Raw genomic sequence first — 12,973 nt, 5'->3', positions numbered from 1 at the left:
GATAACTGATAATAATTTACTGCAAAAATAAATCCTGGTTTAGACAAGAAATAGGATACAATATTTTATGTCGACGTGATTCTATTCTTTTTCTAATGAATCTGAGCAGAATCGACCTCTAGACTGTGATTAGGGATCAGGTGGATCAGATGCAGGATCCAGAAACGACATACAGAAACTACGGCCTGCTTTTTCACAGTCCATTTAATTAAAACACGATCTCTCAGCAAGGCTTCATTCGCTGTGGTGTATTCATAGTGTCTGAGGCGCGGGAAGACAAATTGCTTCTAGCCTCACAGTTTGAAGACAGTTTTAGGAGCCTCTGCAGTTTTAGCCTGCAGTAGACTGGATGGCAAATCTAATAAAAGACTACTCTGTGGTGTATTTGCATTCCCCAAACACTGAAAACATTACCATAAAGAATATTTTTGAAATTCAAAATCCAGCTCAGAGAAGCGTTTTCCTACATCACAACAACCTTTTCATCAAAGGCCATTTTCCGCTTCCATTTGCAGGCTAGCACAGTTATTGGAAATGAATCAGTCAGCTCTAAACTCTATATGATGACCTCATCGTGAGACAAAGGGTTCATTCAAATATCGTCAGATCATAGAAGTATTGACGTGCAACTACTATGCACGCGCAACATGGCCCCATTACTGCAAATTAATAGATTGTTATGGGATTATTGTTCTGGCTCATATTGATCCGTAAACGTCTGCAGCATATTGCGTCAAGTAAGAGCAACGTTCACACGCCGCCTGGCTCGGCTTATGACCTTGATTTGCGCGCATAAATTGAAAAAATTACCACTCAATAATTTCCATTTGTGCGACATCTTTATGTAAAGGAGAAAGGGGAGCGAGCGGGGCCAAAATCAGATAAAGTAGCTGCATTTGCAGGAACTGGGACAAACGGACGTGACCGGGGACTGCGCTTAGTGTATTACATTAAAATGGAGCGCTGAATTGGTAATTTTGAGCCCTATCATAGGTTTTAGTGCCAGTTTGGAAACACACAAGTGGCCCGACCACCTTGCATAATGCTAGCCTCTTCTTTGTAGCCACTTGCATCCCCTCACATGTGTTACATATCATTATAGCTGGACTTAAAGGCTTGATATTAAAGCATTTATTTTGACAGCAATAAGCAGTGTTTTATTGTCTTTAAAAATATATAAATATATATGTATGTGTGACAAAAATAAAGATTAAATAAGGTCCCCGAGATCTTTGGGGAATCTGGCGTTTTCATACCAAAACAAAAATCACAGGAGTCCCAGTCCGAATCCACGTTTGTCCTCAAACCCTGACCTCTAAAGTTTTCGATATCTTTGAAAAGTCATATCCAACAACAAACATCATCTTTCTTGGCTTCTTCTGGCAAAATGGGCCAAATTGTTGTGATTGTGGGTACAGAAACGTTTAAGCAAACCTCCTTATAAAGGATCTTCGGCTCTTTACTACTAAAAAAAACTGCATACGGTCATATACAAATCGTATACCAGTGAATTCCCGTAATCTGCGTGCAGATAAAAGCGACGTCGACAACTCAAGTTGCCAAAGTCATGCGTTTGAAGAACTCTTTTGACACTTCTCAAAGAGGAAATCTTGTTTTAAACCCATCCCATTTGCTTTCCTGATTGAATGCGAGCATCAGATTTTCATCAAAGTTCTATTAAGTGAAACATAGGTTGCGGGGCACCGTCTGATTGGAACAGTTTAAATTTTAATTGTGTTTTTAATTTGACATATAGTTGCTGTGAAGAATGACACTGAAACGCCGAGGGGCGGTCGATTTTCTTAATTTCTCCCCGAGGAATTGATGAGTCTATCAGGGCAGTAGATTGGAAAGCCATTAAAACTCAATGGTTAGGTTGTTAATTGGAACTTGATGGATAGGAGCCCTTGGATAGGCTGTACTGATCCAATCTTCCTGACTTTGTGTTTTCCAATAAATTACCCAGTTCATTTCCACACTCAGATTACATAAATTGTACACCTCCAGGGCTTGGGTGCTCTGCTTGCGTTTACAACTCTCTCTCTCTCTCTCCCTCTCTCTCTCTCTCAGGCGCGCACACCCTCATACACACAAAATGTGCGCGCACGGAGGCACCCAAACGCCTCCTGAAAAAAGAGCAGGCCCCGCTTTCTTGAATGAAAATCGAAACATAATCAACGTTTATACTTAGAAAATTTATTGATATCATTTTCTCTGGTAATTTCCTTATTCTAGACTTGGACACGCCATATATCATAATACACACGTGTAACGGGTCTTTGTTTAATATTTATCGAAGCTTGATTCCCAGATCAAAGCGCCTCATAACTTCATCTGTCTTTCTCAGACCGTTCTCTCTTGCTAAAGATCTTGTTCTGTTATTGCGGTAGGGCGGCCATACACCACCTATCATTGTGATAGAGCGCGGACTTAGGCCCACTCCTTGCTGTTTGGGCTTCGCCGGGCCTTGAAACGTATGTAACATAGGTAAGGGATGAACATTTCCATTCCATTAGAAGGACCTATACTGCTCAGCCTGTACTGCTGGCCTATAAACACCACTTTGACATTAAATAAAAAAAAATAAAAACATGCTTAATTTATTCTCTGCAGCACAATGGCAGTCTGTTATGTCCACTATCTCCGTGATGAACCAATCTCACTTTGCAAAAGTCGTCTGAAAGTGATGAAGGCGCCTGCGTCGACAAAGGTCTTTGTTTGAAAGGAGCGGCATATAAAATAAACCCATTTAACTGTCATTGCAGATTTCACGCCTTATGTGTAACCACCATAAATTCAGCATCCACCCTGGCTGCCCTCATATATTTGCCCCCCTTCAGTAAAAGCCTCCCCTGCGTAAGCGTTTTAGTAAGATCATTTAGCAGCTGCTGGTCCCACTGCCAGTTGAGGATATTTACGCGTGGATCCGGATGCATCCATCTGACTGCCGTGATGCAGCTGCTGACAGAATCGGCCGTCAGCAGCAGCATCAGGAGCAGCATCACGTCCACAGCCACCGTCTTCTCCCTTTTCCAAGCTGTCTTAACACCGAACGCCGCTTGGGTTGCTACCAGGAAGGGCGCTGACATAATGATTAAAGCTGACCATTTGTAATGTGTCTGGGGCTTCCTCACAAACCAGTAAAAGAGGGATAATGTGCCCGAACCTCGAGCTCAAGCCCCGCAGCTGTCCCGCATCCACACACAACCAGGGAGAGGCACGGAAAGAGCATGGGCGGTGAAGGTGGGAGATGGGCGGTGGTGGGAAGCAAATCCCCTCTTCACACACACGCGCGCGCGCACTCAGCCCCCACCACCTTCAATCAATTAGTCAATCAATTAGCCGGCCTCCACTCCAAGCGCGGTCATCACGAGGCAGATTAGCTCAGTAATGATCAAATTAATTCTTAATCGTAGATAATGGACGCGGAATGAGTTTATTATTTTCAGGAAAAATGAGTTAGGCCTTTGTCTTAGTTCCAAGACTGTGTGTGCGTTGCCGTCACGCCAGCCAGTTTTATCATAATCGGAAAAAGCCGACACGACAGTTCCTCTTTTCTTGGATGGGTATTATACATTTCCATAACTAATAAACTGAGATATACTGTCTGAAATTATGGAAGGCAACGCAGTTTAGACGCACTTACACCAAGCTGTTGTAAGCGTTAAAGCGAAATACTTTAACACACTTGTAAGCAATAAAAATACAGGAAAATAAGTCAAAGTTTGGTGACTCTTCTGAGTCATACAGACCATAGTCTGCATATTAGGGCGCCTAGTCTGAGTGTTTTAAGTGAATGTAAAAATGAAGGCCAATACTCCTCTTCGGCTTTCTCCTTCTTCTCATCATATCTGAAAAAAAAAAAAACCGAAAAAAAACTAGACAGGAGTTTGAAATTTCCGGGCTCATGCTGGAGGCTGCCATTGGCTCACGAGGAGCTTACCTACATGCAAATGAAGCAACGCAGCCTTGCTGCCTCTGATCCAGAGCGTGAGGAGGAGGACCAGGAATACACTCATGTACCTCGAGCTCTAGAAAAAACACCTCCAACTCCTTCAATGTTGAAACTCCACAATTAAACCGGATTGTGTTGACAAAAGCCGACAAAAGGCGCTTTCGTAATTTTTTTGCGCACCAACCCCGTAGAAAGCAATAACGGAATACAAGGGGACAGACCGATTCAGTCAATACTTCAATACTGTTATGAAGCGAGAATGAGCAGCGCAGAAGACAGCGGGAGCAAGTGCTCGTCGGGCCCGATTTCCAGCTTTACTATCCAGTCTATTTTAGGCACGCCATCCGATGAGCCGCGCTCCGGGACCAAGGAGCTCTCCAAGGGGCCGCCGCCAGCGCCGCGGAGGCGCTCACTGTCGGTGTCGTCCGAGGAGGAGTGCAGCGGCGGGGAGGACTCAGCAGACTGCTTCTGCTCCGACACGGGTCACAGCGAGCCGTGCACCCAGCACCAACCCCATAACTTTTCCTGTTTAGGTAAGGATTATTATTATTATTAAAATTAAAAACCAAAGAAATATTAAAACAATATTATCACCCACAGATACACTTTCAAACTTATTCAGCTGAGTTTCTTTTTTCACAGAAATAACAGGTTTAATGCTTTCTTTGCACTTTGATTCACTTTTCACTAGCTTGTGTTTGAGATTGTTACACTGACACGCAGACCATCCGCTGCCACTTGTACGTTCTGCGCAGACTATCGCATCAGCAGCGGAAGAGTGGAAGGTCTAATAATTAGCCCTCTGTCTTTCCTCTCATTTCAAATTTAATTGAGCCTCCTAATTGACGAAACATGTTTCCAAAATGGCTGCACTACACGTCGTCAATTGAGCGTTAAATAGAGCTGGATTTAATTAATAGCTTACTGTACACCGTGCACACTCACGCTGAATTGTTTATTTAAAAAGTCACAGGCTTTCAGCAGTCGATTTAACAAGTCAGAGTTCACACTTGACGAACTCTCAAACTGAGTATGTCTAAAAAATGTAAAACATATTTTTTTTTCAGTCGTTTAAAAAGCACGCATAAATCATAGACCGCTTATGATAGCCTACTCATCACATCCTTCTCCCCCTGCTGCGTTTAGGTCCCGCTAAAGGACTTCTGTCTGGAAATGACGGGCTCGCACGGCGGCCGCACCTGTCACAGCCTCTGCTGCAGGATTATAAGGAGGAGCAGGAGAGACCGTGCCATCAAATGTCACCTCTGTCGGAGGAGAGACAAACAGACGGTGCGGACAAGCAGGGCAGCTCGGCCAAAAAGAAAACGCGCACGGTTTTCTCCCGGAGTCAGGTGTACCAGCTGGAGTCCACCTTCGACATGAAGAGGTACCTGAGCAGCTCGGAGCGGGCCTGCTTAGCCTCCAGCTTACAGCTGACGGAGACTCAAGTCAAGACGTGGTTTCAGAACAGGAGGAACAAATGGAAACGACAGCTCTCTGCTGAACTGGAGGCGGCCAACATGGCCCACGCCTCCGCACAGACACTAGTGGGGATGCCGCTGGTTTTCAGAGATAACTCCTTACTGCGTGTTCCCGTCCCTAGGTCTATCGCGTTTCCGACGCCCCTGTACTACCCGGGAAGCAACCTGCCAGCGTTACCTTTATACAACTTGTATAACAAAATCGAGTACTGATTGACTCTGCTGTATGTTCACTGCAGTCCACGAAAAAAGCATTACAAAACAATACGACATTCTAGGTGTCTCATAAGCCTTGTATATCAATTGTATCACTTTTTTTGTTGAGAAAACTCTTATTATGCAGTTATTGTATGTCTCGAAAGAAAGCAATCAAGCTTCCCTATATGTATAAAATACACCATGTGTATAATTATTATAACGATTTTGTATTTTTATTTTAACTTCCTTCTTCTTTAAGTGATAAAATACTGGATTTAATCCTTCATATCACATTTGAAAAATACGTTAAAAAAGGCCGACTTTTACACTGTTTTTTATTCCGAATTGGTTTGTCAAAGATATTTTAAGTTTCACTCCACCTGACACAAAACTGACAGGAAACACTCAATTCTTCCATTTAAGGAAAAATATCATTGTTTCTATTGTAATCTAGACCTTCAATAATAACCTTCTCATTCAATAAATTTTCTATTTCAGTGAAAAATTTGGTTTGCTTGGTTTTATTTGTAAACTTTGCCACTGGTACATCCCCCCAGCACACAGGGCTAAGAATTATTGTAAATAAGAAAGAAAGCAAAATTATTTTCAGCTGTTCTGAGATTCCTGAAGACCACAGTAGCAACCATCCTTTTATGTTAATGGGTATTAATTTAATATTTTTTTTTCTTGTTGTATTCTTGAATTAACTGTTTTATTATATGTAAGATTTAACCACAACTAAAATGTGTGTCAGGGGAAAAAGGGGAAGACACTGATAGTAAATTCAGAAACACTAGACGACTATTGGCTCTCACATTACACTAAAAAAATATTAGTTATTTTATAATACTAAAGGTTGTGGGATTCTTGTGATGTGCATTTTACTCTGACTACATTTTTAAGAAATTCAAATGTACTTCGAGGGAATGCGGTGTGAAGTATTGATTGCTAAGTACACTAGCCTGGAAATACTCTAAAATACCAAACTCTGTCTAAATCTATTGAGTTCATCAGAGAGATACAGCTAAATCTGATTAGTTTGCCCTTTTTAGTCATATTTTTGTATACGCTAGTGACCAGCGAACTCCTCTGTAAATTAAGAGATTGATGACCAGGGCACATGGCTTTATAAGAAGTAGATAAAGCACATTTCAGGCTGGAAAAGAGTTGCTTACTATCACTGGCCAATCACGCCTCTGGGCGGGATCTTCTCTCATTTGAAGTCTGCCTTCTGCGGCTCTGAAGCATCAGGACTTGTAAGGGGAAACCTAAGAAGGAGGTGTTTTGTCAAACTGTAAGACTGGCTGTCATTAGACTGTGCTCTTTATCTGTCTGTGTAGTTAATTATTTTATCAGCTCCCTTTAGAATTCTGGATACCACATGTGATGTGTCTGGTTAACACAGGAGCTTGTTTAGGTTTTCAAGAGGCGTGTTGCACTAAATCAGCTCACCCTGTCAGTGTTTACTATCTAATAACAATTCACTACATGTAAATATTAACCATAAACCTGACCATAATCTCACACACATACACGCACTCACTCAGAAGCACATGGCACGTGTCCTGTGGTTGATGGGGAACAATAAAATTGTGTCATTTGCCAGCTTTTCTTGGGTGTCACATCATGTACAAGCCCCCCCCAACACACACACCCAACCAAGCCCTTCTACCCATCCCACCAATCTCTCACTGTGTGCTAATGGCTACATTACCTAGCAGAATCATGACTAGCCAGGCTCTGCTGCCCTGCAGATTATGCCTGACCCAATTTCTGCAACAGCCGCCCTGTGTTTCTGGGAAAATGGATAGCGTTAGACAACAGCAGTGATTTATGGGCAACTCCAGCAGCAGCGAAGAGGTGAGGTGCAGGAGGATGAATTTGTGACAGATAGGAGAGAGAGTGAAAAGAGAGACAGAGAGAGCGATGGAGGACAGTAACACTTATGAAAAGGAGCAATAGCTTTGGTTGAATGAAGCTGTTTATTAGTTTCCAAGTGGTCATTATGTCATCAGGTGTGACGGTAATATGCTGCTCTTTTGGATGGATGTTTGCACCCCACTGACTTCTGGGAAATCTGCATGACCTGTCACCTGAAGTTGTTTGATTTAGAAGACAAGGCGAGAGGGAGAGAGATGTGTGGAGAAAATAAGAGCCAAAGTGAAAGAGAGGAATAGGTGGGGTGGGGTGGGGTGGGGGGGGGGGTTCGATGTAACTATGTATCACTGCAATGGCAGGCGTGAATTACAAATTTTAATAGCAAGGCAATGAAAATGATTTGAAGTGGTTTAAACTGCGAAGAGACAGCGACTGGCATGGTGATGAAGATTTGTTGAGATGATATGTTGTGCCTTAGGATTCATCAAACCTGCCTGGTAAGGTGAAAAGCAAGTGTAATTCACTCTGTGGTATAATTTATGATGGGAGTAATGGAAACTGTGGGCTACACACAGTGTGGAGAGGGAGAAGCAAAGACAGCGTGCACCCGGCAAATTGATTCTCAGGATAGTTTTTATAGCATATTTACAGAATGGTAATGAATTAAAACCCCCAGATATCACCTCTTTTACATCTTGAGATAAAATGAAGATCAAAACTAAATTAATTGAGACCACATTAAATTGATATAGGCTGCAAAAACACTATCTAACACTTTACTTTTTCATTAGTAATGTTCTCTTCTAACATCTGAAGATTTCTTCTTCTTCTTTTTTTAAATATCCCTTCCTTTCATCATTTATTTGGATGAGGGCTTTTCAACTACCTCCCAACATATTTACAGCACCAATTTGATTTAAAGAGGGTATGTGTGGCTTCATATTAGAGTGGAAGGTTATGAAGTATAACACCACGAGCAGATGCAGAGCCCCGGGTCTGCCTCAAGACAAGAGTTTTAAAAGCGATCGCAATGCATTAAGCCAGACAACTCTCAAGACCTGTTTGCTCCCTAAATGAATTTGAGAGGAGCGTAACAAGATTTTTGAGGCAGGCCCTGTCATCCGCTGGCTTTAACCAGCTTCTGTATTTATGGGCTAATGGTTAAAAAGGAGAGCTTGGAGCAGAAGTGATTTTTCATGATTCTGTTTTATATCAACTGGAAATGAAGGAGCTGAAGGGAAATTGTGTTTGTCCCCCCTCCACAGCCTCTACCCCTTCGCCTTAACAGGGGAGGAATATGCTACCAGGCAAATGGCTGCAGTAAATGCAACATATGGACTAAGTTTATTAAATGAAATAAGGTAAAGTTACGGCTTTATAAATTACTTTAAACCAAAATCGTAATGAAAACCTGTAATAAGGAGCTATATCTTTTAAATAGATAAATACGCCTTTTAATAAAAGTTTAAGTCTGTTATTTGATTAAAAATAACAAAAATGGTGTTCAGTCTCAAAATCAGTTTAGTTAAACTTGTGATATTGTGACTGTCTACATTAATATACTGTATATTTTAAGCTGTTTAAAAACTGAAGGTCAAATAGAAAAATCTCTTTTATTTGAACCATAATGAAAACCTTTCCATGCCTAAGTCAAACTACTCAAGAACAATATTTACCCAGTAATGTGGACTAGCGCTTTAATGGCAAAATGCATTGTGCGTAATTGTAAAATTACCGACCATTTCTTGAAACTCTGATTCTGAAGTGCCCTTCTCTGGTCAATATGCATCAAACTATTATAGACTACAGTATGTGCAGAGAATTCGGCTATTACTTTAGAGATAAGTCCATTAGCATTACCTTTGACACAATAATGGATGTGAGATATAATTTTGTGCACTCCATTTTGTATTTGTAAGGATAATAGGGGGATTATCTTGAAGGCCTTATGCTACACGCTCAAGCATGAGACCACAGAGACAGAGAGCTCTGCAACAGTTGTTTTCACATCCTCCCCTCTCTCCCTCGGCCCTCCCCTCTGCTCCAAGACCCTCTCGGAGAGAGGCAGGGAAGATAAAGCATGTCATTATTCTATTAAAGACCTACAATTTTTGTAATGGGACTTGCAGTGGTCGGCAGAAGTGCAGGCAGCTTCTTCAATATCCTGGACATTATTTGCTCGTTTAGTTAAATGATGTTTCTAATTCCCTCATAATTACTTGTAATGAGGCTGTCTCCCTCGTTTTGATGCGGCTACATCTTAATACAGCATGGCATTCTTTTTTAGGGATAATTACCTCTCATGAGGCTGTGGAGCAAGGCTGGGGTTTGTTGTGCGCTGCACACGTGGCAAATTGGCTTGTTTCCTGCCATCTTGTCTTCCTGCAAATTGGTAAATTAAGTTTCTCGGCTGGAGCATTAGAACTGTTAAGTTTGCTTTCTCGGCTCCTTCAAATGATTGGATTCACTGACAGAGAGATGGCCGCATATTCCCTGTTTTGTCTCATTAACTTTGTACGCTTTACAGAGCTGAATATTGGAGCATTAACAAAACTGTTACAAACACAGTTTTAAAATAATCTGGGCATGTAACCCAGATCACAGGGGAACACAAAGCATGCTAATTCCTTAAGGCTACATTTTTACATTCATGCTTTACTATTAAGCCAGTGAGTCTAAACTTTAATCCAGTTTTACTGAGAGACAAATCTCAACACTGTTTTGGGGGGAAAAAAAGAAGCTGGAATCCAAATTAGGTCAATTTGTTATAGCGCTAAAAGACAACAGTGGTGCCATAAAATGTATCTGCACTGCCACTGTGTCAAAAAAACAAAGGTACTGAACCAGTTCCATAATTTTCCTCTTGATAACATTATCAGGAGAGCTGCTCCTTACCTTTTATTGTAGGTAATAAATAACTATGTTATATTCAAGAGTTTAAACATGCTATAGATATGCAGAATTTAAGCTTACGATGGATTTTCCCTTCCTGTTCCCCATCAGTTAGTAGACCTGTCTGTGCTGTCCCTCTGAAATGATCCAGCTGCCGTACTCCAACCGCAGCCATTGCAGGGTTGGGTGAGGGGTTTTTATTTCTAAGTGCTGATGTGTCGCAGACAGTTTGGCTCTACAAGGGCCTGTTACACGCCGATTAAAGAGAGGGAAGGAGTGCTCCCGCAGGGCGGCCTTGTACATTTACCCTGACCACAAAAAGGTCTAACGTTTACGCCCTGGTGCTGACATGACCTTCAAACAAGGTCCCTCTGCTGCCTGGGTGGATACTGGAACTGTCTGGAGCCCTGCAGTGGACCTAACAGACAGACAGGAAGAAATCATATCTTTTATATCAGGAATGCCCTGTCATATCCTGGGAAGTGAGAAGATATGGCTTTTATTGGAAAATACAAGAAAGGATAGTTATTTTTTGCACTTTTATGGCAATATGTGATTGTGATTTTATAAAAGACTTTGTCAGATTCACTGAATGTTGGAACATGATATGACAATATTCTCGCCATTAAAATCCCCTACACTGAACAAACTGACACACATAAAAGACACAAAATAATTCAGATCCAAATCCAGCCCACAGTCATCTATTGGTGGATGATAAACACATCACTGCTTATTGTTTTTATTAGTGAGAGCACAGGCATATTCTCAAGTGATCCCTTTGTCTTTTCTGGGCCAGTGATCCATTTGTTATGAGATATGATATTGAGGTCTTCTTAACACGAGAGTTGCGATCTCTTTGTAAGGACCAAGTGGTCTCTTTCAGCTGCAGGGGTCTCACGTATAGAGAGATGATCTATCACTTCAGTCTGAGACTGACTGGTGATCACATAGCCTGCAGTGCAGCAGCAGGCAGTACAATGAAAGCAGCACACTATCACCTGACAGCTAATTAGGGATCACTCCCCTGGAAGGGAATACATTGTCTTTGAGGGAATGAGGGAAAGAAAGCAAGAGGTCACTGAAATCTGTGTGAAGTGTCAGTGAAAGCCACAAGACACCTGCAATTTCTAAAGGGAATTTATCAAAGAGCGGACTTCCTGATGTCTGGTTATCTTTGTTCTAAACAGTAAATAATATCTAAATTATAGGCCGTTTTAGTTTTTCTGTCCTGTTCCCCACACGCATGAACTCAAGTAAGAACTTCATACTGTATCTAGACATTCATACAGTCCTTTTTAAATCTGAGAGTTCAGCAACAACAATTCTCCCCAATTTTGTCTGCTAGTACGGCCATATTCATGGCAGTGAGTGTGTGTGCGTCCATATGCACAGCCAGGAGTGTCAGTCTATGGCTTATATGAGAGACCTGGGATTTCTTTGAAAACACATTTGTAACCATTAGTTGAGTGTAAGGTTTCATGTGCAGAGTGCATCCTCTGGACTGGTGTCAGAGTTTCTGTGAGGCTCTGTGGCAGCCTCTCTTGGAGGGACTGCACTGAGAGAAGGAGGATGGAGGTGGTGGCTGGGGGGGGGGGGGGGAGAGGAGGAGGAGGTGGGGGGGATCACTGGAGCCTACGCGTCCCACCAACAATGCATCACGGCAGGCAGGGTGTAACCCGAGCCCCCCCTCTGGCCCTGGTGTGGCCTGCCACCGTGCACTCCCTCTCGGCCCCTTTTGCACCCCCAAGATGCTTTTAAAGAGATTTGGCCAGTGAGAGACTGGTTCTTCAAAAGAATCGTCATCACATTAGAAAGGAATTAGCCAGTCCTAAGGCCAAGGATTCCCTGACCTGACTAATTCTGCACCTCTAAGCAATCCGTCTCATGCCTAGGCGGCTGGCGAGGCACGTTCCTGGTGTACAGAGGAGGAGGTGCCTTAGCAGGGGAGATTCCAGTCGTCCTGCAGGTGGGCAAACTTTGCATAGGTGCTCGGGAAAGGTTACTAGATAATCCATCAGAATAACATCTGCAGGTAGAATGTGAAAGTATAGCTATATGTAAAAAGGCATTCTAAGGATTTGCAATGAAACAAAGTCTTATTGCCGATTGAAGCACACAAACAGATTTATTAATTCAATGTATTTATTTAAGAATTTCATTCAAAAAAAAATTCTGAATATGCTTTGAAATTAATGGATAGTACAATCTAATTTATTTGCTAAAATCTTTCTGAAATCTTGGATGCAGGCCTCCATTAACATAATTTCTTCAGTTCAGTCCAGAGAAACCATTTCAGCACTTGGCCACCTGTTCTTCTAAGCCTGAAGGGCTCACTGGCAACAACCTTCCCTCTCACTATTTAGACAAACTAATCTGATTGGGGAAAAGAAGGAGGTGGGGAGGGGCAGAAACTTACAAACCACATGCTGCAGGGTGGGACTCGACACCACCTCTTCTCCAGGGTCTCTGATTGTTAAGGAGCTACCATAGCCATCAGCATGATCAAGCTAACACACAGTAGGAGGAACAGTGAAACAGACAAAAGAGAGAAAACACGCAATACTCC

General features: G+C 42.2%; 1 protein-coding gene across 1 annotated transcript; it reads left to right on the top strand.

The window, feature by feature from the left end:
* The first annotated feature begins 3,027 nt into the window (after nt 1–3,027).
* On the top strand, nt 3,028–7,558 carry hmx2 (H6 family homeobox 2). Its single transcript, XM_040001997.1, has 2 exons — nt 3,028–4,488; nt 5,102–7,558. Exons 1-2 carry the CDS (start codon nt 4,215–4,217, stop codon nt 5,647–5,649), a joined length of 822 nt encoding a protein of 273 aa, XP_039857931.1. The 5' UTR covers nt 3,028–4,214; the 3' UTR covers nt 5,650–7,558.
* Nucleotides 7,559–12,973: the final 5,415 nt, after the last annotated feature.

The sequence above is a fragment of the Simochromis diagramma genome, unplaced genomic scaffold (assembly GCF_900408965.1).
Source record: "Simochromis diagramma unplaced genomic scaffold, fSimDia1.1 OVJJ01000421.1, whole genome shotgun sequence".
In the NCBI taxonomy this organism is placed as follows: domain Eukaryota; kingdom Metazoa; phylum Chordata; class Actinopteri; order Cichliformes; family Cichlidae; genus Simochromis; species Simochromis diagramma.
Note: the sequence above shows the minus strand (reverse complement) of the source record. Positions and strands in the feature narration are given on the sequence as shown.